This window comes from Coturnix japonica, chromosome 38 (genome assembly GCF_054131305.1).
Source record: "Coturnix japonica strain WE chromosome 38, WE-NBRP24, whole genome shotgun sequence".
Lineage (NCBI taxonomy): Eukaryota > Metazoa > Chordata > Aves > Galliformes > Phasianidae > Coturnix > Coturnix japonica.
The window spans coordinates 2,431,007-2,456,192 of record NC_140700.1 but is presented as its reverse complement, the minus strand read 5'-3'; the positions used below and the strand labels follow the sequence as shown (position 1 = coordinate 2,456,192).

Below are 25,186 nucleotides of genomic sequence, written 5' to 3'. Positions count from 1 at the left end.
GCCGGGCCGCCCCCCACACCTTCCCCGTGGGCGCTGCGCTGAGTTTCCCACGCGCGACACGCAGCCGCCTCCAGTGGGTGGCACGGAGACCCCCCCCCCCGACACACACACACACACACATACATACACACACACATACATACACACACACACTCACATACATACACACACACATACATACACGCACACACACACACTCGCTGCCCCCCGCCGTGGGGGTCCCGGCAGCAGCTGGGCGCGGGGGGCCCCGGCTCCTCGTTGAATTCCAAATGGGATCGGCCTTTGTCTCAGCCATTGTGTGGGGCCGGCGGTGGCCCCCTTGCCCAGCTGCCGCCATCACAAGGGCAGGGATAGAGCGGGGCCAGGGCGAAATCCCCCCCACCTCCAAAGCAACGAGCTCCCCACGGCCCCCACGACAGGACTCGCGGCTCCACGCGCGGCTCAGCAGCTCTTTGCTTTATTGGGTTGAACGAAAGGATTCCGCCCCTGCCATGAGCCTGCCATGCAGTGACCCCGCTGGGCGGGGAGGGGGAGGCGGGGGGGGGGGGGGAAGGACCGGAGCCCCATAGCTGTCAGTTCTTTGCCCTACGGCTCCATAGGGCCGGGTGGGGACCGGCAGCTCCCACCCCAGACTCGGCCCGAAGCGAAGGAGTCGGCGCCCAGCCCGGCCGAGCCCGAAGGACTCAGGCGCTGCTGACGCCCATGTTCTGCATCTGCTCCTCCAGCACCCGCTCCCCCCCAGCCCCCTTCTTCCTGCCGCCTTCCTGCTGCTTCTTCTGCTTCTTGGAGAGCTCCTGCTCGATGGGGGCCGGCTTCACGAAGCGGATGATCTGGCGGAGATCTGCGGGGGAGGAGCAGGGGGACATTGCAGCTCATGGGGCTCCCCCAGCCCCCCTACCCCATAGGCACCCCATAGTATGCAGGGCTGTACCTGGGGGCATGAAGTCCCGCAGCCTTTCAGGGACCACGATGCCCTCCTCAGTCTGGTAGTTCTCCAGGATGGCGCAGATGGTTCTGGTGGTGGCGCACATGGTGGCGTTCAGCATGTGCACAAACTCCACCTGCAGAGGGGAAGCATTAAGGGGTAACACAGGGGAACAGAAGATGGGGAATGGGGAATGTGGGCGCCCAGCCCCATATCTTCACCTTGTCCATCATCTTCTTGGTCTGCCCGAAGCGGATGCGCAGGCGTCGCGCCTGGTAGTCGGTGCAGTTGGAGCAGGACACGAGCTCCCGGAACGCCCCCGAACCTGGGAACCAGGCCTCCAGGTCCAGCTTCTTGCTGGCAGCGTGGTTCAGGGCGCCTGGGGGGCAGCAGGGCTGTGGTTAAGGGCTGCAGCCACAATGCAGCTCAACCAGGCACAGCGGGGATGGGGCAGTGCCAGCACAGTGGGGCTGTGTGTCTGTCCCCATGGCTGAGGTGCCACCTCCCCTTGGCAGGTCTGGGGATGCACAGCGTGGGAACGCGAGCCAGCAGAGCTCCTGGACAAAGGGAGCGGAGCTGGGAAGTGGGTCAGGGTCACGGTGACACCCGAGGCGCTGGCAGAGGTGCCGGGCTCCTCCCAGGTTGGCACAGCATGGAGATAGAGAGAAGAAGCCCCCACCCCAAAGGCTGGCGCCCCACACAGCCCCATAGCGCTGACCCCTACCCGAAACGATGTTGACGATGTGGTAGGGGATGCCCAGGGACTGGTAGAACTCCTCGGCCGTGGCGATCATCTCATCAAACATCTCCCAGGACTTGTTGTCATGGGGGGACGCGTAGACGAACTGCTCGATCTGCAGAGATACCCCACGTTGGCTCCATTTACACCCCAAACCCCACACGGCACCTCCCGGCTCCACTCACCTTCTCAAACTGGTGGACACGGAAGATGCCCCTCGTGTCACGGCCGTGTGAGCCGACCTCCTGGCGGAAGCAGGTGGACAGCCCTGCATATTTGATGGGTAGATCCTCAGGCTTCAACCATTCATCCCGGTGCAGGGCAGCGATGGGCTGCTCTGAGGTGGCAATGAGGTACTTCTCATCAATAGAGCTGTCCTCAGCCTTCTCGCTGCCCTTGCCGATCACCTGGGGAATAAGGGGAGGGGGGAGATCATGGGGATGGGAAAGAGACACTGCCCTCCTTTCTCGGCTGGGGACAAAACCTCTGCGTGGTGCCAGCATGGACCCCCAGCCCCCTGGCACAGGGACCCCCAGTGCAATGTTTTCCAGGGGTGGTGCTGAGAGAACAGGACGGCTGCAAAGTGGGTCACAAGAAGGGGAGCAGCTGCTGTTTGCTGGCCTCCTTACAGGGCCTGCATGGCCTCCTGCCAGCGAGGCTGGGGACGAGCTGCCTCCCGTCACCACATCGCCGTGGGGAGCACCAAGCCTTCCTTACAGCAAAGCAGACCTGGAGCTGCAGCCTTGCTGGGATAAGCAGGGGGAGGCACCCAGCATGGGCTGGGCAGGACAGCTGGTCCCCGAGGGGCCGTGGGTGCCAGGCGGCGAGACAGCGAGAGCCAGCGGGCATCAAACTCACCTTGTAGAGCTCCTCGTCAAACTGGCTGAGCTGGGCCACCTCCTGCATCACCTCCTTCCGCATGAAGAAGGGCGTGTAGACAGGAGTGTAGCCCTTGGCACGGAGGCTCTGCAGGGCGTACTGGATCAGGGCCTGCTCCAGGAACACCAGGGGACCCTGTGGGACATGGGAAGCCATCACCGGTCACACTCATGCTGTGATGTCCCTATGGAGAGGTGGGCTGCAGGGGGGGCTCTCACCTTCAGGAAGTAGCCCCGGCTTCCTGCAACAACAGCCCCCTTCTCTCCCTCGTAACCGTCCACCATCACCACCAGGTCCACGTGGGAGTATTTCTTCCTGCAGCTGCAGTCCCCCCAGATCCGTTCCACTTTGTTGTCTGCATCCTGCGTGGAGAGAAGGGGGGAGAGCACTTCACATCTCCTCCCTGCAGTGCGGTGATATCACTGTGTTCCCCACCGGGCAGGTTGGGAACAGAGCCCCCAGACCCGTCCCTTCCCCTCTCCCCAGCCCCACACAGGGGCCCCATCCAATGCCCAAAGGCAGAGCCTGGAACCCCAGTGCTGATCCCTGCTGGTCACTCATTGTGCGGCCACTTGGCAGCTGGCCTGGCCCAATTGTGTTCCTGCAGCCAAATATTCCTGCTGGATGAATGGGGGCAGCGGAGGGAGATCCCAACCCCCGGCTCTATGTGAATTTCCCATGTATTGCTTGAACAATGAGCTGTCTGAGCTGCTCTTTGTGTGCTCCCAGCAGGAAACGCTGTCTTGTCATGCAGATTTCATTCACCTCCCTTATATCTAGTGTGGGGGGGAGGCACCACTTCTCAGCAGCCTTAATGAACCAGCTCAGCCAGCCCCACAGCCCCCCCAACCTGTGCACGGTGCCGCACTCCATCCCTACCTCATCACTCCATCCCTACCTCATCACTCCATCCCTACCTCATCACTCCATCCCTACCTCATCACTCCATCCCTACCTCATCGTTGCTGATGGGCACTGAGGGATGCAGGAGGTTCCCGATCTCCCGCAGGCTCTCAAAGCGCTCAGCCTCCAGCCTGACTCTCTCTGCATCGCATTTGAGGATGGCTTCATCGATGAGGAGACGGACCTTCTTGATCTGAGACACCTGCAGCCCCTGCAAGGGGAGGAAAGCAGCAGAGGGGAGGGGGCTGAGTGCAGTTCATCGCCCTGCACTGACACACTGAGGCTGAGCACATCGAACAACGGGCAGAGAGGACAAAGCCCGGCCATCAGTCAGGCTCTGAAAGGCTCCAAGTGAGGCACGGCCACACCGGGGAGCAGTCAGCTCCCATGGCAGCGTCACGCTCATTAAACAGCCTGGTTAATGAAGGGGGAAGGCGGGCAGTGAGGGAGGGCCTATGGGAACAGCAGCTACTGAGGCTGCCCAGATCCCCCAGTAACTACAGGATGGGGCTGTTTCATAGCAGTGTTGGCCTTTAGATGAATGAGAGTGCGAAAACGCTGGCTTAAGACTGAGAGAAATGGGGGATGCCCCATATGGGGCTGTGCTATAGTGCTGGGGATCCATAGAACCCATGGTGTGGGTTGGTGGGGTGGACTCACCCCCAGGACGTCGGCCGTCAGCTCGTCCAGGTTCTGCGCGCTCTCTGGCACAGACTCATCGCTCCCTACGGGCTCCTTCTTCTGCAGCACAAGGGAAGAGAAACCCCAGCGGGGTTTAAGGACCCGAAGGAGAAGGTAAAAACATCCTTTAAGAACGTTGGGGAGAGGCTGGAGGGGCCCCCACCTTCATCTTATCACCGATGGTTTTGCTGCACAGGTTCTTCAGCTTGTTCAAGTTATCGGCACGAAACCTGCCTGCAGACAGAGGGGAGGGGGGCGTCAGTGGGGCAGATGAAGCACCACAGCTTCCTTTAATGCTATTATGAGCAACACCACAGCTGTGGGGTGTCATTGAAATCCACTGGGTGCAATGCAGCACCACTCAGAGCCCAATGTCCGGCCTGTTGTGGGTCTGGGTGGGCAGTGGGGTGAGATTGGAGCCCTCTGCAAAGCTCTGCGAGGCCAGGAGGTGGCACAAGGGTCGCACACAGCTCCCCATAGGTAACATTGGGGCTGCTGTCCCCGTGTTCCCGCATAGGGGCAGAGCGGACACGGCACCGCCGGGCAATGGGGCCGAACCGGGGATTGCATCAGCCGCGTGCAGCCGGCACTGCGGGATCGGCGGGGCACGAATGGACCGAACCATCGCCGTGTGGCTGCGCAGGGCCCGGCCCAGCCCTCCAGAACCCCCCGGTACCGCTCCCGAACCCCCCCCGGCTTTAGGACCCCCCGGGGCTCAGCTCAGCCCCGTTGGGGGAGCGGTTCCGTGTTGAAGGGGGCGGGCAGCACCGCGGGGGGGTCGGGGCTGTGATGGACCCCATTGACGGACCCCCATTTATGGACCCCATTGACGGACCCCCCCATTGGTGGGCCCCCATTGACGGACCCCATTGACGGGCCCCCATTGAGGGACCCGATTGAGTGCCCCCATTGATGGACCCCATTGAGGACCCCCACATTGACGGACCCCCATTGAGTGCCCCCATTGAGGACCCCCATTGATGGACCCCATTGACGGACCCCCCCATTGATGGGCCCCCATTGAGGACCCCATTGACAGACCCCCCCCATTGAAGGACCCCATTGACAGACCCCCCCCACTGAAGGACCCCATTGAGAGACCCCACTGAGGACCCCCCATTGATGGACCCCCCCCATTGCCAGACCCCATTGCCGGCCCCATAGCGTCCCGTGCCGCCCCCTCCCCACGTACACCTCCGCCATTCTCCGTCCGCCCGCACCAACGCGTCCACCAGCGCCGGGTCTTTGAATCGTTTCCGCTGCATCTCCCTCACGGCCGCGGGGTCCCCGCCTTTATCGGCACGGAACAGGTCCAGGTCCAGCACCATGATGGCGGCGGTTCCGAACCTCGGTGACACCGGCGGATCCCGTGCCCGCGGCCGTGCCGCACTGCGCATGCGCCGCGCCGCAGGGTGGGGCCTAGGCGGAACAGTCGAGAGGAGGCGCTGTGTGGGTAGAGCGCCGACACCGCGCCCGCAGCGCCCCCTGGCGGAGAGGAGGAGGTACTGCGGCACTGCGTCTATGAGCCCACGCGTGTCCCACGCGGAGCAAAGGGCCCCTATGGCAAGTCAAGGACCATCCATCACCCCATAGTAATCTCCAGCATCCCCACAACATCCCTATGGTACCGTCTGCCCCCCATGGGGCTCTCCAGCATCTCCATGGTCCCCCCACAGCATCCCCAGCACCCCATAGCACCATATGATACCTGTTATAGCAGCCCCATAGCATGGCCACGGAACGATGTGGCACCCCAATGTGCTTCATGGCATTCTCCTGGGCCTCTATGACATCCTCATGGTGTTCAATAGCACCCAAGGGTGCCCCTATGACACCCCATAGCGCCATCCTGCAATACCCCATAGCATCCTCACGACACTCCATGGTATCCCCCTGGTACCCCATGGCATCTTCACAGTCCCCTGTGCATCCCCATGGCTTCCCATGACATCACCCCATATCATTCTCATCATCCCATATGACATCCCCATAGCCCGGGGTGCTCCTTGGCACCATATGGCAACCCGAGAACATCCCTATGGCATCTCCATAGCTACATCACAGCACCATATGTTGCTCCAGCAGTGTTTTCACAGTCCCCTATAGCTCCCCCATAGGACCCCCAGCTTCCCCCTGCCCATGGCTGGGTGCCACACCCCCCCCCCAGCACAGAACCACCACAGCAGGCTCAGAAACATCACCTTTATTGCACAGCCGGGGCATGGGGGGCTGCCCGGTGCTGCCTAGAAAATGCTGAGATCACTGTAAAAAGGGGGGAGGGGGGGTGGAGCTATGGGGTGGAGGACACGGGGCACTGCTGTGGGGCAGCATCACCCCAATGGGGGCATCATGACAGGGGGAAAGGCAGCCTGGGGGGGGGGGGAATGGGGCTGGCACCACTGGCATAGAATGGGGTGACACAGCCACCAAGTGCCCAAGCAGAGCATGGGGGGGGGGGCAGCAGCTTGTGTATGCACTCGTGCAACCCCCCCCCCCCGTGTGCTATTCGGCCCCACACACGTGCTCCCACCATGACACATAGGGCTGCCCCCCATGTCTCCGTGCCAGGCTGGGGGAGCTCCTGCACCCCACGTCTGTATTTGGCATTTGAGGCTTTTCCCAGGAGTGGGGGGAGACAGAAGTGCCCCGGGGCTCTGTGGGTCCGTAAGGCCACGGGGTGGGGGTTGGGGGGGGAACAGCCCCCTCACAGCTCCAGGTCATTGCCACCCGACGATGGCTTCAGGGGGACGGAGTCAAAGCCGTCTGGGGTGCGCTGCGGGGAGTGGGGACACTGAGAGATGGGGACAGCCCTCCCTGTGGGACCCCTCCATCCCTTACAACATCCCCATGGACCCCCCTCCCAACCCACAGGAAACATTCATCCTCTTGGGACACTCTGATCTCATGGGACACCCCAACCCTTGAGACCCCTCTATGCCCAATGGAACTCTTCCATCCCTTGGACAATCCAACCCCCATCTCTCAGGTCCATCCCATCCCCTCGGGTCAACATCACCCCCCTGGGACACCCCCATCCTTTGGGTCAACCCCATGAGACACCCCCATCTATCGGGACAACCCCACCCCCTGGGACAGCCCTCCACCCCACAGGACCCCCCCGTTCCCATTCCCACTCCCACCTTGGTGGTCAGGCAGCGGATTTTGCCCAGCAGGGACTTCTTGCTGGTGAAGATGAGCTCATCCTCACCGTCCTCTCCCTCCATGATGGCACAGCTATCAGGTGCCGGCAGCTCGCTCTCCTTGGCGGCTGCATTCAGCACCAGCCGTGAGTACTTGTACTCCAACCTGAAAACACCCCATAACCACAACCTGCACACAGGGACAACGCGATGGGGTGGGGGTGGAGGCACAGGGGACTTGCCCCCACACTCACTTTTGGTTCTTCTTCCAGAAATAAGCAGCCAGAGCAGCCAGCAGCACGGCCATGCATGTCCCCACTGATACACCCACCTTCAGCCAGAACTCGGCGCTGCGGCACGGCCGGACACGGGGAGGGGGCAGGCGTTGCCCCCCATGGCACAGCCGAGGCTCCCTCCACACATACATGGTCCTCTGCTCGTGCCACGGGGGGAAAAGGGGAGGGTGAGGCTGGTGCCATCGTGTCCCTGTTGCCCCCATGGGTCCCGCACGCCCCCTACCTGCACGCCGCCCTGGCACGCACCCACGATGGCACGGAAGTGGTTGGCGGAGCAGCGCGGGCAGCCCTCGGCTGTTGTCCACAGGAGGTGGAAGGTGCAGCCATCACAGGTGCCCTCGGGGCATTTGCTGGGGGACACACAAAGGTATGGGGGCGGCTGTCCCCATAGCGCCTGATTGTGCCCCATCCCCTCCACGGGGGCACAGCACACAGGGACACAATGCAACCATCCCCAAAGCAAAGCCCTTGAGGATGGCGCACTCCCTGCATGGGGACAGATGGGGAGCAGGGACAGCTGTGGGCCCGCTGCTGTTCCATCCCTGTAGTGTGACCCACCTGGGCACTGCCAGCCCCCCGGTGCCCGTTCGCAGTGGGTCACAGCGCAGGCGGATGGTGGTGGCCCGACCCCCGGTGCAGGACTGTGTCACCTCGCTGGACCTGTAGCAGCCAAAGGGAGTCAGCACATCCCCACCGTCCCATCCCCATCCCACCCTAAAACAGCGCCCACCTGAAGAAGAAGACGATGTCGGGCAGCTCGGGGCTGGCGGGGGGGAACAGCTCTGGGGGGGCGGCGATGCCATCCAGCGCGGAGCTCACGGTGACGCCTGCGGCGGCGCTCAGGTGACACGGGGGGACTCAGCACCCGCGGCTCAGCACCGGGCACCGGGACACGGGGGGGATGGGGCTCACCCAGCAGGCGGTCGGCCAGGCTGACGGGCTGCGAGGACACGGCGGCGCGGTGCCCAACCACGTCCGAGGGCACCACGATGGCCTGACACACGTGGGACGTCACCACGCGGCCGGGGCTGCCCTCGTTGGGGAGCCGAGCATCCGTCACATTGTCAGTGCACGAAGCTGCTTTCCTGCCCTGTGCATTTGTAATGTGTGGCCACAGGTTTGCACACCTACGTGCACGTGTGTTTGCTTAATGCACAGCCACGTGCACGCATGACTTCTTGCATTAATGTCACACCCCCTGCAGTGCCCCCCACACTCACATGGTTGCCGCAGAGGCTGATGTTGAAGTGGTGGAAGTATTTGAGGCCCTTGGAGGTGAAGCTGGGGCCGCTGGTGAAGGCGGTGCTGGCAGACAGAGCTGAGAAGTCGTAGTGCAGCGTGTGGCCGGGAAGGGGCAGCGAGAAGGTGCAGTCACTGTAGCAGAGGGAGCGGACCTGCCAAGGGGGGGGGAATAAAGGGGGGCTGCTGTCACCCTATGGGGTCCCGTTGTGCCACCCAGACAGGGTGCTGCCAGCCACAGGGAGGACCGGAGGGTGTCACCCATCAGGAGATGGTGCCACCCCACTGGGGACAGCCACCAGGGATGGGAGCCCAACACCCCCCAGCCCAGGAACATGGGGATGTATGGGGATGCTCACCTGGTTGCTGCGGGTGCCGGGGCCGCAGGGCTGGCAGGCAGAGGAGCCATCAGGTGGGTGTCCCCTCAAAAAGGTTCCGGGGGGACAGGGCTGGCAGGCACCACTGCTGTGGTCCAGGGTGTGCCCGGGGGGGCAGGGGGCACAGGGACCCCCAGTGCTGGCGCAGCGGCGGCAGAAGGAAGCCACCCCCCCCAGCACGTTGGTGACATTGATGGAGTAGAGCTTGGCCACGTCGCTGGTGTAACGCCGGCCCTGGAGAGGTGGTCGGCATCACCCGGTGCTGGGTGGGGGTGGAAGGGGGTAGGATGGGGGGGGGGGGGTGATGCTGCTGTGCCCAGCCCTGTGCCCCCACTCACTGCCTCACGGTAGCGTGTGCGCTGGAAGGCCCATGTGAAGCTGGTGGTGGCATTTTTCTCCACCACGTACGTGTAGGACTGCTTCCCCCGGGGACCCGTCCACGTCTCCACCGGTGTGTTGGTGCGTGAGTTGATGCCCTATAAAGGACAGCACGGGGGATGTGGGCACCCCACAGCCCGGCCACGCCAACCCCCCCCCACCACCACTCACCACCATGAAGTACAGCTCACAGCTGACGCTGCAGACCGTCTCGAAGACGAAAGTGATCCGCGCCACCTCCTTGCTGTCCCCATCCTCCAGCGCCGGCTGTGGGGGGCTGGGGACGTGGGGACGGTGGGGACGCGGCCGTGGGGATGGCGCTGCCCCCCCCCCGTGGACGCTGTGGGCGCTCACCTGAAGCCGGGCACCAGCAGCGTCAGGATCATGAAGTCGTTGTCCGAGGCTCCCGCTGCCGTGTAGATGTAATCCCCGGCCACCTCCCAACCTGCGGGGACACGGGGACGGCTCGGTGACATCCCCTGCGCCGCGGGGACGGGGAGGGGGCAGCATGGCGGTACCTGCCATCCCCTTGTACTCAAAGTTGATGCCGCTGAGCACAGTGGTCTCCATGTTCGGGGGCAGCACGTTCCACCACTTGTACTCCAGCCCCAGCACCGGCTCGGTGCCGGCCGGGCAGCGCACGCAGCCTGGGGACAGCGGGGACATCAGGGAAAGCACCCATGGGAACTCAGGACACCCACCCCACTGGGGTCCTCCTTACCAGAGCCATTGGAGTAGGAGCCGTAGGGACAAGGCTCACAGGCACTGCTGTTGCTTTTGTAGAAGCCCGGGTTGCAGGGGGGGCAGCGGGTCTTCATCCCCGAGGGGGGCAGCTGGGCAGCGAGGGGCAGCACTTCGCTGCAGATCTTCGGCTCTGCCCATTTGAACATCAGCTGCGTCTGCGCAGGGACACGGGGTGAGCTGCACCGGGATGGGACACGGGGACAGTGCAGTGGGTCAGGGCTGGGGGTGGCTGGGGGGGGGGGGGTCTGTACCTCCCCGTTGGCATCGCACGCCGTGTGTGTGTAGAAGTAATCCTTATCAGTGCATGGCGGGCGCACCTTGCAGGATGCTGAGCCGGGCTCTGCGGGCAGTGATGGCAGTGAGGTCCCCGGGTGGCACCCAGGGATGTCCCCATGGCCGCAGTTGGAGCATCCCGGGGTGCAGAGCTGGGCTGTCCCCCATTCTGTTCTCACCTGCATAGGCGGTGGGCTCGCAGGGCTGGCAGGCGGTGGCCCCTTTGCTGGAGAAGCTGTTGGCGGGGCACAGCTGGCAGGAGGAGGAGCCGGCGGCAGCAGCGAAGGTGCCAGGTTTGCAGGGGAAGCACTCGGAGGTGTAGGCGACCCCTGGCAGCAGGACGGTGCTGAGGGCTGGGGGGCTGTGGGGACCCCAACCCTGCGCCCACCCACCTACCTGTGATCCCAATGTTCCGCACCAGCACGGGCTTGGGGACCTTGGACCAGACAGAGAACGCCGTGGTCCTCCAGTAGAGCACGTTGTTACCACGGCTCAGCTCCACCTGCACAGCACAGGGCCCGGGGGGGTCCCAGCGAGGGGTCAGCACCCAGCAAGGGGCCACCACCGTCCCCTCTGCACCCTCAGAGTGTCACCCTGTGCTGGGGTGACAAACAGCCTGGGGGGATGAGGGAGGGCTGTGATAGGGAACCCCTGTTTGGGAGCTGTGCTGTGGGATGCTGAAGGTGCCCCCCACCCTGTGCCCCCCCTCCCTGTGCTCACACTGTGGAACTCCCAGCCCTTCTCCGTGGTGCGCATCCAGCGTGACTCCTCCACCGTGGGCTGGCACTGGTCATTCTGCACCTATGAGGACAGAGACAGCATCAGCACAGGGTCACCCCTCTGGCATCCCCGGGACCCCCACCCTGTGCTTACAAAGAACTCAAAGACGATGCTGCTGTCGGGGTAGATGTACTCAAAGGAGACAGTGCCCGACTGCTTCAGGCTGACGGCATACATCAGCGTGGCCGTGCACTCATCTGTGTTGGAGGCGATGTAGTCCCCCAGTGGCACCCACGTTGACCTGAGGTGGGGGCACAGAATGACACAGGGGCACAGGAGGGGACATGGGCTCTGCCCTGTGGCATTTTAGGGTCTGAATCCCTTTATGGCGGGACACTGCGGAAAGGACAAGTTGGACAGATGGGACAGTCCCAATGGTGGCACAGGGTGTGGGGTCACCACAGGAACCTTGCATCAAGCAAGTGATGCTGTTGTTACACTTGCAAGATGCTGAGGATGGAATGAATTCAGGGCTATGTAAAAGGGGCAGGAGAAACCCAGCCCAGGTGCTGCAGAGGATGTCCCAGCATGGTGACAATGGAGCATCCCAGTGCCAGCGCAGTGCCACCAAGTGGGTGGGAGGCGGGTGGGCTCCTGCAGCACTGGGAGTGCAGCTGCATAATTAAAGGCAGTTGGAAGTAGGTTACATTTGCAAGCTGCACCGCCGCTGCAACGCGTGCTGCCGGCACGGCTGGGCTCGACGGCTGCCACCGGAGCTGATCAAAGGGCTGCGCTGCAAAACAAAGGCGCCGGCTCATGCTGCAGCACTGGGGAGGGCTGTGGGTGGGAGATCCCTCTGCGATGGGGCTGAGGGGACCCTGAGGGCTGGGGCAGCGTGGGATGGGGCTGCTGGGGTGGGGGTTGAAGGGATGGATCCCCTTCTTGTGACCGCGGTGCATCGAGGCTCCCAGGGATGGGCAGGGAGGGACCCCGGGTGGTTGGCCATGCATGGACGCGTGGTGACGTCCCAAGGCCACTCACGTGGTGCAGTTTTCCACCACATCACTGAAGCCATCGTCCAGCTCCAGGTTGGTGGCGACGTTGGCGAAGCCGTGGGGCAGCTCGTCCCACTCGTCGAAGCGCACTCCGGTGCCCAGCGAGTAGGTGCCCTCAGCACAGGGCTTGCACGCCTGCGCCTTCATGTCGAGGAACTCGCCTGCCTTGCAGGAGAAAGCTGCCCACATGTGGGGGGGGGGGGGGTCAGTGCTGCCCCCTCCCACCACCAGCTCCACCTCCAGGACCCCCCACCCCACCCTGTCCTATGTGGGATGCTGCTGTGCTGCTGAGCACTGCATTCATTCGATGTCTTTGACATACCCAGGATTAGGAAGAGCCACTTTTACCCCATCAAAACCCCCCCCCGGCCACCCCCACACCCCAACCTTACAGCACTCGGTGCCCTTGACGGGGTCTGGCAGCCCAGTGCAGAGTCCTGGTGTGTGTGGCACCGCCACCCTCCACCGTGCGCCCGCGCTGTCGCATGCTGTGTACTCATAGTGGTACTCAGACTGCAAGAGAGAATACACGGAGGGCTGAGACCCCACGGGGCCGGGACCCCCGGTGAGCTCAGCTGCCATCGTGGTGACATGGGGGCTCTTTTGGCTGTTGCCAATCCCACAGCACCAAGCATGCTGTGGAACACACTTAGGGACAAGGCTGCTGGGGGCTGGGTTAGGGAGGGTGACACCCCCCTATTCTGCTATCCACCCCATGGGGTTCTAAAACCCATGGCAAGCTATGGGGCCACAGCACCCCCCTTCCAGGACAGATGACACTGCAGTGCCCCAGGCAAAGCAGCGGAGGCCGCACGGATTGGGGGATGCCCGGCCCCAGCTCAGTTGACCTGGGTGCACCCACAGCAGGAGCTGCAAATTAAACACGGTGCCGGATGTACCGTCCTGCTGGGACCCACCCAGGACAGGGATGGGGACAGATGGCACCTGCAGGGCACCGTGCTGCCATCTGATCGCTCAAGGCCGGGCGGAGGCGACATCGGGGGCAGCAAGCACCCAAGGCTCCATCCCCATGGCCACCGTGGCACCGCAGCCCCCCCTCCAAGCATAGAGCTGTGGTTGATGCAAGGTTTGCTCGAAAACAAAGCTTCGATGCTTGCCATCAGCTCCATGCGGTGGCGGTGGGGGGGCACATGAAGACACCCCCCCCCTCCCCTCAGCCCCCTGCGTTGGGTGCAGTGCTGCAGGGCTGGGTCTGGGGGCTCCCCGTGGAACAAAGAACGAGTCCCCCCGCACTCAGCGTCACGCACCTGCTCCGCGCTCAGCGGGGCGTGCAAAGCGGTGATTCCTCCTGCCCAAACTTGGAGGAGCCGCCGGCAGATGGGAATCACCCGCTGCACGTTGCCTAAAGCCGCCTCCATTGACCCCAAAGCGCTGCGGACCTCGGGGGGGACCCCAGTGAGCAATGGGGATATGGGGCAGGGGACAAGGGACCTGGGAGCAGCCCCCCTTCACACCCCCCTCAACCCCGGCGCCAGCATCAGCGCAGCCCATTGTTTCCAGCTCTGGGCCGTGGAACTAAATAAAGAAATAAATGAATTGGAGCACGGGGGGGGAAATAACAATTAAATCAAAATCTTAATGGCCCAGATGAAAAGCGGCCTCAGGGCGGGGGGGGGACACACACAAACACACAAACACAGTGGTGAGTGAGTGGGGCAGGGGAACCCCCCGGGGATGACGGGGCTGTGGGTGAGCCGGCACGGAGCTGCGGGGGGACATTGGGGTTGGGAGGGATGGAGCTCGATGCCCCCCCAGGAGGGTGCCATGCCCGCCCCCCCCCCCCTTCACCCCCCGGCTCACCCGGGCAGGACGCTCCGTGCTGCCCCATTGCGATAAGAGCCGCGCTGCGCCCTGTGCCAGCCCGGGGGAGGCACCCGGTGAGGGGACGCGCGTCCCGCTGTCACCGGCCGAGCCCACGGCACCGGGCAGGGCTGGGGACCCCCGGGGTGGGCACAGAGGAGGAGATGGGCGAACCCCCGGCCCCCCGGCAGCGATTCCCCATCCCGGCGCTGTTCTCACGGTCCCGGCCGGTCGCACCGTTAACCGCTGTCCCGCCGGGGTTCGGGGTGACGGACACGCGGACAGAGCACGGCGCAGCCCCGAACCGGGACCCCCAGCGGGGGCAGCTCCCCCCGGGCACGGCCCCACGGCTGCGGCCACGCGTGGGGCGCGGCGATGCCCCCGGTACCGCATCCCTCGGCGTGCGGCGCTCGGCTCCATCCCGTTAACGCCGGCACCCCCCGCCCCCCCCCGATCCCGGTAACCCCCCGGTACCTCCTTGCAGACGTGCAGCCGCTCTTCGACGCGGCACAGTCCCACGGCGGCGGCGGCGGCCACGCACAGCGCCAGCAGCGCCCGCCGGGCCCCGGTACCGGTACCAGCACCGGCCATGGCGCAGCGGCGGCGGCAGCGCTCGGCCCCGCGCGGGCACCGGTACCGGCCCCGCGGTCCCGCCCCCCGCCAACGGCCCGGCCCGGCCCGCGCGCGCACCTGCCGCCACCTGCACCGCCCCCGCCCCGCCCCCGGGCAGCGCCCCCGGTACCGGCACCGGAAACGGCACCGGGCAGCGCTTCCCGGGGATGACAAGGGGCGCGCGCCGCCGGTACCGGGCATCATCCCTTGGGAACGGTACCGGCATCAAAGCATCGCCCCGGGGGGCGGCACCGGGCGTCATCCCTTGGAAACGGTGTCGACACCGGAAGCGGCTCCGGTACCACCGCCGTGACCCCGGCACCGAGCATCACCCCGACAACGCCCCCCCCCCCAACACACACACACCCCGCTGCCCCCCCCCATCATTCGGCCCCTCCCCGCGCCGGTTCCCCGGTAACGGCGGTAGCACCGGACCCGCCATGGCAGGCGGCGGCACGACCCCGCCGGGCTCCCCCCGGCCCTGGAGCCGTCTGCACAACACCCCCGCGCGGTGCAGCCGCGACCACCAGTGAGTGCACGGCGCGTTTCCTGCCCCGCCCGCTCCCGTTGCGGCGGCTGAGCCTCGTGTCTCCGTTACAGGGCCCCAGCGCAACCCGAACGGGCACCGGAACCGTGGCCGCGGACCTGGGTGAGCCCCAACAGGGAGTCGGTCCATCGGATCCAGGGGCGGATCGGTACGGCACCGGGACACGTGGAGCGGGGGGGGAACGGGGGGGGGGGGGGCAACCACCGGCCCCAGCTCGGGGGCAGCGGGATATGGCGGGGGGGGGGGGAAGGGCTGGGGGTGGGAAGGGCTGGGGTGGGCTGTGAGCTGAGCTGCCCCCCCCCCGCAGAGTGCCCGCACAGCGCTGCCACCAACGGCGGTTTCTCCCGGAAGGTGAACGGCGGTAAATTCTGAACGCAGGAACCGGCAATAAAGAGAGAAAGAGCGGAGCCGGGCTCGGTATTAAGGTGGGGGGGGTGTAATGGGGGGCGGCGGGCGGATCAGAATCGCCTGCGCTCAGGGGCCGGCCGTGGCCAGGCCTCGCCTATCTGATCGACTCATCCCGCCCGCCCGCCGCACACCGCACGGGGCTTCGCGGCTCCGTTCTTCTCATCTCGGCCGGGGCCGATCGAATAAGATCAATGTGTAGGGAGAGGGCGGCACGCGCTGCATTCACACACACACAATCACTCACACACAATCACGCACCCCCCGCACACTCACACCCCGCACACACTCAGCCGCTCCAACCACTCTCCGCTGGTCCCTCCCCCGTCCAGCCCCTTTATACCCACACGCTGCACGCTGGGAAGCACCGCCCGGCCCCTCCCCTCCTCACAGCCCCCCCTGCCGGAGGGAGGACCGCGGTGCCGCCCCCCACCCAACCCCACGGCGGCGAGCACGGAGGTGGCGGTGCATAGAGCGCGTTTATTGGCACAACGAGCCCCGCTGCTCGGCCAACGGGGCACCAAAACGCGGCCCCGAACATGAGGAAGGGTCCTTCGCTGCCAGCCCGGCCCCCACGACCCCACAGCCATGGGGTCACCGGGATCTTCCCTTCTCCCTTTGCCAAGTGATGGTGTGCGGTGATACGGTGACACCTGGTGCTGCCCCACACTGTGCACGAGGCGGAATCCGAGCCGGGCTGCGGTGACTGCAATGGGTGCGGGAGGGTCACTTCACCACCAGGACGTAGAAGGCCATGAGCACACAGGAGATGGCCACGGGGACGTGTAACCGAGTGCCAATGACGGCAGCTGCAGGGTGGAAACAGAGCGTTGTGTTGGCAGCACCCAGCCCTGACCCAGCACCATCCATCCCATAGCACCACCCCCACACCAACCCCCCCTTGTCCCTCCATCCCCATCTCATGCCCCAACACAAGCCCACCATGTCCCCATCCCATATCCCAGCCCCACAGCACACCTCAATGCCACCATCCCAAGCTCAGCTTATATCCCCATCCCACCCCAATGTCCCCCATCCCAGTGTCCCAACCCCACTATCCCCATTCAACCCCCCATTATCCCAGACTCCATCACCCACAGCCCCCTGCTCCCCTCCCATACCTAGATACCATCCCTTATATCACACCCCCCCCATAGCCCACCCCATATCTGGATACCATCCCTTATATCACCCCCCCCCATAGCCTACCCCATACCTAGACACCATCCCTTATGTCACCCACCCCCCCCCATAGACCCCCAGGCCCCCCCATACCTGGATACCATCATTTATAACACCCCCCCCACATAGCCCACCCCATAACCCCCCCCTCACCTTTGTACCCCATACCTGGATGCCACCCTTTATGTCACCCCCCCCATAGCCCCCCCATACCTGGATACCATCCCTTATATCACACCCCCCCATAGCCCACCCCATAACCCCCCCCCTCACCTTTGTACCCCATACCTGGATGCCACCCTTTATGTCACCCCCCCCATAGCCCCCCCATACCTGGATACCATCCCTTATATCACACCCCCCCATAGCCCACCCCATAACCCCCCCCCCCCCCCACCTTTGTACCCCATACTTGGACGTCACCCTTAATGTCACCCCCCCCATAGCCCACCCCATACCTGGATACCATCCCTTATATCACACCCCAAACCCATAGACCCCCATAGCCCAGCCCATACCATAGCCCACTCCATACCTGGATACCATCCCTTATATCACAGCCCCCCATAGCCCACCCCAAAGCCCCCTCCCCCCCCCATAGACCCCCATAGCCCACCCCATACCTGGATACCATCCCTTATATCACACCCCCCCCATAGCCCACCCCATAACCCCCCCCCTCACCTTTGTACCCCATACCTGGACGCCACCCTTTATGTCACCCCCCCTGTAGCTCTCCCCCATAGCCCACCCCATACCTAGATACCATCCCTTATATCACACCACAACCCCATAGACCCCCATAGACCCCCCATACCTGGATACCATCATTTATAACACCCCCCCACATAGCCCACCCCATAACCCCCCCCCTCACCTTTGTACCCCATACCTGGATGCCACCCTTTATGTCACCCCCCCATAGCCCCCCCATACCTGGATACCATCCCTTATATCACACCCCCCCATAGCCCACCCTATAACCCCCCCCCCTCACCTTTATACCCCATACCCGGACGCCACCCTTTATGTCACCCCCCCATAGCCCACCTCATACCTGGATACCATCCCTTATATCACACCACAACCCCATAGACCCCCATAGCCCACCCCATACCATAGCCCCCCCATACCTGGATACCATCCCTTATATCACACCCCCCCCAAAGCCCACCCCATAACCCCCCCCCCCCACCACCTTTGTACCCCATACCTGGACGCCACCCTTTATGTCACCCCCCCCCCGCCATAGCCCACCCCACAGCCCCCCCCCACCATAGACCCCCATAGCCCACCCCATACCCGGATACCATCCTTTATATCACACCCCCCATAGCCCCCCCCCCCCATAGCCCACCCCATACCTAGATACTATCCCTTACATCACACCCCCCCCACAGCCCACCCCATAACCCCCCCCCCTCTCCTTTGTACCCCATACCTGGACGTCACCCTTTATGTCACCCCCCCCCCCCCATATCCCCCCCCATACCCGGACACCACCCCTTATATCCCCCCCATACCCCCCCCCCCCCCCCCCCCCCCCCTCACCTTTGTACCCGACTCCCCACAGGCCGCGTTTCTCGGACAGCAGCCAGGCCCGGAGCCTCGGCACCTTCCTCAGGTAAGCGCAGGTACAGACCAACAGCAGCCCGAACACCAGCAGCCCGTCCAACGAGTACACTGCGGGAGGCACGGCCGCGTCCAAACAACCCTCAGCCCCCCCACAGACCCCCGTTACCCCCCGTTACCCCCCCCAATAACTCACCGTTGGTCATGGCGGCACCGGGGGGCTCTCAGCGCGGCCTAGGCCCCGCGCGCACTGCGCATGCGCACCGCACTTCCGTCAACGCAACACCGGAAGTTGAAGGGCGAACAGCCGAGCGCCGAGAGAGGAGGGGGGAGCAGGCAGCCTCAATCGAGCGCCGATTGAATGACCCTGCCCTCCCTATTGACCCTGCCCTCACTGTGTTGCTGTGAGCAATGCCCTCACCTTGAGATTGCCAAACCTAATGTGGGGGGGATGGAGACACCAGGATATTGCCAGACCCAATGGAGACACCAGGAGGCACAAAGAGCTGCTCTTCACACACAGCGGGGGATGGGGACAGGACCAGTACATGGAGATGAGGAGCTGGATCCTGGAGCTGTGCTGAGCAGTGGGAAATGGATGGGCAGCAGCAGAGCTCATCCATCCCTCCATCCATCCCTCCCTCCATACCTCCAGCCATCCAGCCATCCATCCATCCATCCATCCATCCATCCATCCATCCATCCATCCATCCATCCATCCCTCCATCCATCCATCCCTCCATCCATCCATCCATCCCTCCATCCATCCCTCCATCCATCCATCCATCCATCCATCCATCCATCCATCCATCCATCCATCCCTCCATCCATCCCTCCCTCCATACCTCCATCCATCCATCCATCCATCCATCCATCCATCCATCCATCCATCCATCCATCCATCCCTCCATCCATCCCTCCCTCCATACCTCCATCCATCCCTCCATCCATCCATCCATCCATCCATCCATCCATCCATCCATCCATCCATCCATCCATCCCTCCATCCATCCCTCCCTCCATACCTCCATCCATCCATCCCTCCATCCATCCATCCATCCATCCATCCATCCATCCATCCATCCATCCCTCCATTCCTCCGTCCCTCCATTCCTCCGTCCATAGTATGGCACAACATGGCGCTGCCTTCTCTGCTCCTCACCCTTTCTCTTTCCTTTTCCCTTTCCTTCTCCCTTCCCATCCCCATGTCTGTCCCTGGAGGAGGATGAGGGTCAGTCCTTCCTCCAACAATATGGAGGTCTGGGAGGGAGCAGAACTGGGAGAGAGGATGGAGCACAGGGATGGGGATATGAGGGGCCCCTATGCAGGAAGTCACAGCGGTGCTTTGGGGCTGAGATGGATTCCTATTCCCCTATAACAGACCCCCCCAGCCTAGGGCCATGGCCACAACAGGGACAGTGCCAAGGGACTGTGGCCATGCTGTGTCAGACCGTGCCATCCCACACCATGCTGTGCTGTGCCATTTTGCACCGTGCCATGCCAAACTGTGCCATGCTGTGCCATGCTGTGCCATGTTAAGCCATGTTGTGCCATGTTATGCCATGTTATGCCATGTTATGCCATGCTGTGCCATGTTGTGCCATGTTGTGCCATGCTGTGCCATGTTGTGCCATGTTGTGCCATGTTGTGCCATGCTCCTCCCTGCCACGCCGTGCCGAGCTGTGCCTTGCCATGCAGGCCCTGCGGGCGGCGGGGGCTGCGTTGCTCACCTGCTCCTCCCCATTGCTCTCAAGTCAAAACACGTCCCTGCATCCCGGGTGCAGCAGAGCAGCAGTGAGCACCGTGCTGACAGCCCCAGGTAAGGCAGCACCCAACCCCACCAATCCCAGTGCCCATGGGGGTCCCAGCCCTTCTGCTGCCCCATAACCAGCGCTGGCAGCCCCTTCCCTGCCTCAGTTTCCCTGTGTGCTCACCTTCCTGCTTGAGAAACTGAGGCATAGCGTGAGCCGGGGGGGTGGGGGTGGGAGTAAAAGCAATGCAACCCTATGGCTGATCCCATCCCACCCATCGGGCCCCAAGGAATGGGAATGCCAGGCATGGGGGATACGGTCACATTTCCTACCCCCACCCCAGGAAAACGCCTGTGGCCCAGACAGGAAAGGAATAAAAACTGGGAGAGGCAGGCAGCGAAACCGGCCCCGCACCCCCACCACCTTTGCCCCTGGGATGGGGCTCAGCCCGGCAGCCTGGGCCGTCAGGCACGTGTTTGCACACCTTTGTTTATCGTAGGACCTACGAGAAGGCAAAGCAAACACAAAGCAAACACGGCCTCACCTTGCTTCCTGCAGGTACCCAGCATGGAGGGCAGGGAGGAAGCAGGAGACTCCGACAGCGGGATCATGCTGCACTCGGGTGAGCAATGGGGGACATAAAGGGGCTTTGCACCCCTGGGTGAGATGGGTGTCCCCTCCTGGGGTGCATTTAGAGCCATGGAGGGGGTGACAGACTGTTATTGGAGGGGGAGAATTTACTCTTGGGCAATGTGGGGGTTCCCCGTTTGCTGGGGACCCTGGTCTGAGTGTGACTCAGTGGTGTTTCACTGTGAGTTGGGCTGAGTCAGGGTGAAAGGACCCCCCTGAGTGCTGGGAAATCACTGCTGGGTGCAGGGTGAGAGGGGTGAGCACAGCACCCATCCCAACATGGAGCTCTGGAAAACTGGGAACTGGGGGGGGATGAGAGGCAGGGAGGGGGATCCGGACGCAGCTCAGCCCCTCCATCCGTCCATCCATCCATCCATCCATCCATCCATCCATCCATCCATCCATCCATCCATCCAGGCCCCAGCAGCCCCACAGCCCCTCTGATGGAGCTGGCACAGCGGGTGCGCCGGCAGCAGCAGGCGTTGGAGCTGTGTGTGCAGGAGCTGCGGCGGCTGTGCCTGCGTGAGGCGGTGAGTCTGGGGACATGGGGGGACCCCACCAACCCCCTTCCACCTCCAGTCACTGCTCAGTGTCCCCACACCCATCCCCAGGAGCTGACGGGGACGCTGCCCCAAGAGTTCCCCTTAAAGGCTGGGGAGAAGCCCCCCAAAGTGCGGCGCAGGATCGGGGCAGCCTTTAAGCTGGATGAGAGCCTGGTGCTGCGTGGGGCGGTGAGTGGGGGACTCTGGGGGGCTGGAGGGGTAGTTATGGGGGACCCCTCACCATCCCACCCCCACGGAGGTGCACTGCAAAGGGCCCAGGGCACAATGCAAAGTGCCCAGTGGTGCCCTCGGGGTGGGGGGGATTTGTAGGTGCCAAGTGTCCCCTTCCCCACCCCCAGGACCCATTGGGAGCCCTGGAGCGTGACCTGGCGCTGCAGATGCAGATCGCCAGAGCTGCACATCGCCTGTGCCGGGAGGAGAACATCAGCAAACAGCTGCGCCGCAGGAGGAAGACGGCGGCACTGAAGGAGGAGCAGAAGCTGAAGGAGCTGGAGGACACTCTGCTGGCCGAGCGCCGGGCCCTGTCTGCTGGCGGCACTGGGGGGGCTCAGGGTGAGAATGGAGGGCTTCATTCTGGGGGGGAAGGGATGTGTATTGCTGTACCACCAGTGCTGCGTGCCCCCTGAAATGCTCCTTTGCATGGGTGCACCCCAATCTCCCCCCCTCAGTGCACCCCGATACACCCCCTGCCATGGGTGCAGCCCAAAGCTTCATCCCTATGAACGAACCCCGAATCTTTCATCACTGGTAGATGCACCCCCTCCCTGATTGCCCCAGTTCTCCTCCTGTAGCTGTACCCTCACGGATACACCCCAATGCACGACCCCAATGCATCCGCACCCCAATGTGGGATGCACCCCGCTCCCACGGCAGAGCCAGGGCAGGGCTGTGGGGCTGGGAGCTGCCCGGAGCGCTGTTCCGAGCCGGACCAGCCGGTCCCGCCGCCATCCCATAACGTGTCGGGACAGGAGGATGGGGGAAGGGAGTGGGGACGCGTTGGGTGGCGGCCGTGGGAGCGCGGTGCCCCGTGGCACATCGCTGTGCCACCGCTGTCCCCGCAGAGCTCAGCGCGTCGGATGAGAGCTCGCTGTCGGACACTGCGCTGCTGGAGGAGGGTAAGGGCTGCGGGTACGGGGGACGCATCCCGCCCCTCCACACCCCAACGCTCTGTCTGTCCTGCAGAGGAGGCGCAGCCGATGGGAGCCGGCACCCCACAGCGCCTGCCGTCCCCGTGCCCGTGGCCCCGCTTGGCCCCTGAAGAGCAGAGTGAGGGTCAGGGCTGCCCCTCTGCACCCCCCGGCCCATGGAGGGAGACCAGCCTCGATGGACCCTACGGGAAGGCCAAGAACATCAGTGCTGAGCCTGGGGATGGGGAAACCCGTGGGTCGCGGTGCTGCTCCACGTCCCCACCTTCTGTCCCCGCTGTCCCCATCAGCCCTGACTGCAGGGCTGGGGATGTGGCCCCGTATCGTTTCATCCCCGTCCGGAGCGCGGTGCTGTGCAGACAGATGGGATCCAGTGCTCCCAGCACCCCAGAGCCAGCAATGCGACGTGGGCAGTGCCAGTCCCTGAGGTATGGATGTGCCGTGAGCAGGGATGGGATGCTGGCACACATGGGGAGGTGTGAGATAACCCATAGGGAGGATGGGGGTAAGATGGAAATGGTAACTCATAGGGTGGTTGGAGATAACCCATGGGGAGGTTGGAGGTGATAACCCACAAGATGACAGAGATAACCCATGGCAAAGATAGAGGTGAGCTGTGGGATGAGGAAAGAGAGAAACCCATTGAATGGAGGATGGAGATTGTTCCATCTAGATGACCCCATGGAGAGGAGGAAGGAGAAAGCCCCATGGAGGAGATGGAGCTAATGATAACTCCACAACCATAATGGAAATGACCCTACAAGGAGGAGGATGGTGATACTTCTATGGGGAGAAGGATGAATCCAACCCTTTGTCCCGCAGGGTGGACACACGCTGGGAGCAGGCTGAGATGAGGGGCCGCAGTGCTGCTCCCCGCCGCCGCCCCACATACTACACAGTGACAGTGCCCACCTCGTGCCCACCAGCCCCCAGCCCCACACCGCGCTCCGGCTCCGACGACAGCATCTCCGACGTCTCCAGCGCCTCCCACACCACCTCCCCGGGCAGCAGCAGCCCCGACGTCTCCTTCCCACGTCCCCCAGCCCCACCACATTGCACTGAACCCACTTTCTACCCCCGCGGTGCCCCCCGGCTCCTGCCACCCCCTGCCCCCCCCATGTTCCTCTATGAGCAGGACCTGGCCCCACTGCGCTACCAACGCCTGGTGCCCTCACACAGCCGCATCGTGCGCACCCCCTCACTCAAGGACTATGTGCCGGGGGGGTCCCGTGGGCTCTCCAAAGCAGCAGTGACAGAGGAGCTCAAATCGTGGCACCAAAGGGCCCGGCTGAGGGGAGCACGGCCCCATTCCCTGGACAGACAGGGGGCTTTCCGGGGACACCGCTGTGGGACACCCCAGGATGGACCACCCCTCCGTGGGGCACCACCACGGGCTCAGGTAAGGCACAAGAATGGGGAGAGATGTGGGTGGGGGTGATGGGGTGGGGATGGGAAAGGATGGGGTGGGGGGGGGGGGCTGTCACTTTGTGGGACCCCCTAAGTGCTGCCCTGTGGGTGTGGGGATGACATGGGCTGTTACCCAGTGGAGGATCTGGTGGGGGTTCATGGGGTCCCCAAGAGAATGAGGTCCTGAGGTGCCCCTGGGGGAGAACTGGGGAACAGTAATGGTTCCTTGGGCAGTGCTGGGCCCCACAAGGGACTGTGGGATAAAGGTGGGAAGGTCATCAGGGGCAGGAGCTGGTTTTAAGGGCATCCCAGGGGGGTCCCCAGGGCAGGGTTAGGGACCCACTGCCAGCACTGGCACCTTGTGGGTGCTTTGGGGCCAGGACATGGCCCTCTGGGGGAGGATGGGGTTCTGCAGAGGGTCCCTATAGCCACCTCCAGGGCCCCGATGTGGGGCAGGTTGGGACCTGCTGCCACCCCACAGCCCCCACCACTTCCCAATGGGGCCGTGTCCCCGGGGTATGGGGTGGGGTCCCAGCACCCACGGGTCCCATCTCCCACTCAGGCGGCCCCGATCCGCATCCTGCGGCGCTCCCCACCCGGCGTGCCTGTGCAGGTCTACGTGCCTGAGAACGGAGAGATCATCACACAGGTGTGAGGCGGCCCCCGACCCCACGGGGCACGGCCTGGCTGGCCCAGGGCAATGGGGACAGTGGGGACACAGCCCTAATGCACCCCTATGGGTTGGGGATGGAAGAGGGGGGGCATAGCTATGGGGTGGGTTGGCCAGGGCTGGCTCCTTACACTGTCCCACGTCACTAGTGACCCCTAAAGGGTCTGCTGTGCAGATGTGTCATGATTATCTTTTTTTTTTTGCCTAATAAATGTGGTCATTTGGGATCTCTGTGCTGTCACTTCTGTCCTTGCCATCTCCTCATGTCTTGTCCCTGGTGCCACCAACAGCATTGGAGCGAAGCCATGCGTGGCTGAGACTGATGCCATGGAGGGGGATTGGGGCAGGCATGGGAGCAGGGGAGGGGGAAAGAGCGGGGTGTGGGACCTGTCCCATACAGGGGTAGGGTGTGGGGTGGGAGAGCAGTAGTGGGGATGGGATGGGGCGCAGGGATGGGGGTCGGAGGGATAAGGAGGGAGCGGAGATGGGGTGCGGGGATAGGGGTGGGATGTGGGCAGGGATGCGGTGCAGG

At 63.7% G+C, this 25,186-nt stretch overlaps 4 protein-coding genes, 1 long non-coding RNA gene and 1 other non-coding gene across 10 annotated transcripts; 2 read left to right on the top strand and 4 right to left on the bottom strand.

The window, feature by feature from the left end:
• Positions 1-441: 441 nt before the first annotated feature.
• SARS1 (seryl-tRNA synthetase 1) lies at positions 442-5,518 on the bottom strand. The gene is made up of 11 exons (XM_015885081.3): positions 5,320-5,518; positions 4,291-4,361; positions 4,107-4,187; positions 3,499-3,657; positions 2,762-2,905; positions 2,523-2,678; positions 1,850-2,071; positions 1,650-1,779; positions 1,147-1,304; positions 932-1,061; positions 442-841 (listed from the first exon to the last, which is right to left on the bottom strand). Exons 1-11 carry the CDS (start codon positions 5,453-5,455, stop codon positions 684-686), a joined length of 1,545 nt encoding a protein of 514 aa, XP_015740567.2. The 5' UTR covers positions 5,456-5,518; the 3' UTR covers positions 442-683.
• On the top strand, positions 4,102-15,736 carry LOC107324764 (uncharacterized). The gene is made up of 4 exons (XR_014938823.1): positions 4,102-4,241; positions 4,645-4,799; positions 15,383-15,477; positions 15,637-15,736. It is a non-coding gene; the product is annotated as an uncharacterized LOC107324764 (long non-coding RNA).
• ELAPOR1 (endosome-lysosome associated apoptosis and autophagy regulator 1) lies at positions 6,316-15,270 on the bottom strand. Of its 3 annotated transcripts, none has more exons than XM_015885075.3 (22): positions 14,645-15,270; positions 12,742-12,862; positions 12,336-12,528; positions 11,448-11,595; positions 11,295-11,375; positions 10,971-11,076; positions 10,754-10,903; positions 10,553-10,641; positions 10,279-10,456; positions 10,076-10,204; positions 9,912-10,002; positions 9,729-9,834; positions 9,518-9,655; positions 9,162-9,413; positions 8,784-8,957; positions 8,476-8,653; positions 8,294-8,390; positions 8,122-8,223; positions 7,787-7,913; positions 7,522-7,700; positions 7,268-7,433; positions 6,316-6,900 (listed from the first exon to the last, which is right to left on the bottom strand). In XM_015885075.3, exons 1-22 carry the CDS (start codon positions 14,984-14,986, stop codon positions 6,832-6,834), a joined length of 3,216 nt encoding a protein of 1,071 aa, XP_015740561.2. In that variant the 5' UTR covers positions 14,987-15,270; the 3' UTR covers positions 6,316-6,831. The 3 variants fall into 3 exon arrangements, with proteins under 3 accessions (XP_015740561.2, XP_085383428.1, XP_085383429.1); XM_085527302.1 differs by lacking the exon at positions 14,645-15,270 and adding an exon at positions 13,618-13,833; XM_085527303.1 differs by lacking the exons at positions 10,553-10,641; positions 10,754-10,903; positions 10,971-11,076; ... (3 more) ...; positions 12,742-12,862; positions 14,645-15,270 and having other exon boundaries at positions 10,080-10,204; positions 10,279-10,411.
• A 46-nt stretch (positions 15,737-15,782) lies between the features above and the next one.
• On the bottom strand, positions 15,783-16,052 carry LOC116654436 (small Cajal body-specific RNA 2). The gene has a single exon (XR_004309684.2).
• A 142-nt stretch (positions 16,053-16,194) lies between these two features.
• TMEM167B (transmembrane protein 167B) lies at positions 16,195-18,742 on the bottom strand. Its single transcript, XM_085527305.1, has 3 exons — positions 18,685-18,742; positions 18,468-18,599; positions 16,195-16,543 (listed from the first exon to the last, which is right to left on the bottom strand). Exons 1-3 carry the CDS (start codon positions 18,692-18,694, stop codon positions 16,461-16,463), a joined length of 225 nt encoding a protein of 74 aa, XP_085383431.1. The 5' UTR covers positions 18,695-18,742; the 3' UTR covers positions 16,195-16,460.
• A 1,481-nt stretch (positions 18,743-20,223) lies between these two features.
• Positions 20,224-24,881, top strand: INAVA (innate immunity activator). 3 transcript variants are annotated; one of them, XM_015885093.3, is made up of 9 exons: positions 20,224-20,307; positions 20,798-20,861; positions 21,287-21,399; positions 21,481-21,600; positions 21,771-21,984; positions 22,494-22,547; positions 22,615-23,005; positions 23,400-23,976; positions 24,547-24,881. In XM_015885093.3, the coding sequence occupies exons 2-9, from the start codon at positions 20,807-20,809 to the stop codon at positions 24,637-24,639; spliced, it is 1,617 nt and encodes a 538-aa protein (XP_015740579.2). In that variant the 5' UTR covers positions 20,224-20,307; positions 20,798-20,806; the 3' UTR covers positions 24,640-24,881. The 3 variants fall into 3 exon arrangements, with proteins under 3 accessions (XP_015740579.2, XP_085383430.1, XP_015740577.3); XM_015885091.3 differs by lacking the exon at positions 20,224-20,307 and having other exon boundaries at positions 20,502-20,861; XM_085527304.1 differs by lacking the exons at positions 20,224-20,307; positions 22,494-22,547 and having other exon boundaries at positions 20,499-20,861.
• Positions 24,882-25,186: the final 305 nt, after the last annotated feature.

What these genes read in the sequence shown, in the direction of transcription:
- SARS1 (XM_015885081.3), bottom strand. Translation starts at nt 5,455, where the DNA reads ATGGTGCTGGACCTGGACCTGTTCCGTGCCGATAAAGGCGGGGACCCC. An exon ending in TGACGGCCGACGTCCTGGGG is followed by an intron (nt 3,658 to 4,106) that starts GTGAGTCCACCC and finishes CTCCCCTTGCAG; the next exon opens with GGGCTGCAGGTGTCTCAGAT. An exon ending in GTGTCCACCAGTTTGAGAAG is followed by an intron (nt 1,780 to 1,849) that starts GTGAGTGGAGCC and finishes GTATCTCTGCAG; the next exon opens with ATCGAGCAGTTCGTCTACGC.
- ELAPOR1 (XM_015885075.3), bottom strand. Translation starts at nt 14,986, where the DNA reads ATGATGCCCGGTACCGGCGGCGCGCGCCCCTTGTCATCCCCGGGAAGC. An exon ending in CTCCTACTCCAATGGCTCTG is followed by an intron (nt 10,205 to 10,278) that starts GTAAGGAGGACC and finishes CGCTGTCCCCAG; the next exon opens with GCTGCGTGCGCTGCCCGGCC. An exon ending in CGTGCCAGGGCGGCGTGCAG is followed by an intron (nt 7,701 to 7,786) that starts GTAGGGGGCGTG and finishes TGGCACGAGCAG; the next exon opens with AGGACCATGTATGTGTGGAG.
- TMEM167B (XM_085527305.1), bottom strand. An exon ending in GTGGGGAGTCGGGTACAAAG is followed by an intron (nt 16,544 to 18,467) that starts GTGAGGGGGGGG and finishes TCCACCCTGCAG; the next exon opens with CTGCCGTCATTGGCACTCGG.
- INAVA (XM_015885091.3), top strand. Translation starts at nt 20,531, where the DNA reads ATGGGAATGCCAGGCATGGGGGATACGGTCACATTTCCTACCCCCACC. An exon ending in CACTGCGCTGCTGGAGGAGG is followed by an intron (nt 22,548 to 22,614) that starts GTAAGGGCTGCG and finishes TCTGTCCTGCAG; the next exon opens with AGGAGGCGCAGCCGATGGGA. An exon ending in GGGCACCACCACGGGCTCAG is followed by an intron (nt 23,977 to 24,546) that starts GTAAGGCACAAG and finishes TCTCCCACTCAG; the next exon opens with GCGGCCCCGATCCGCATCCT.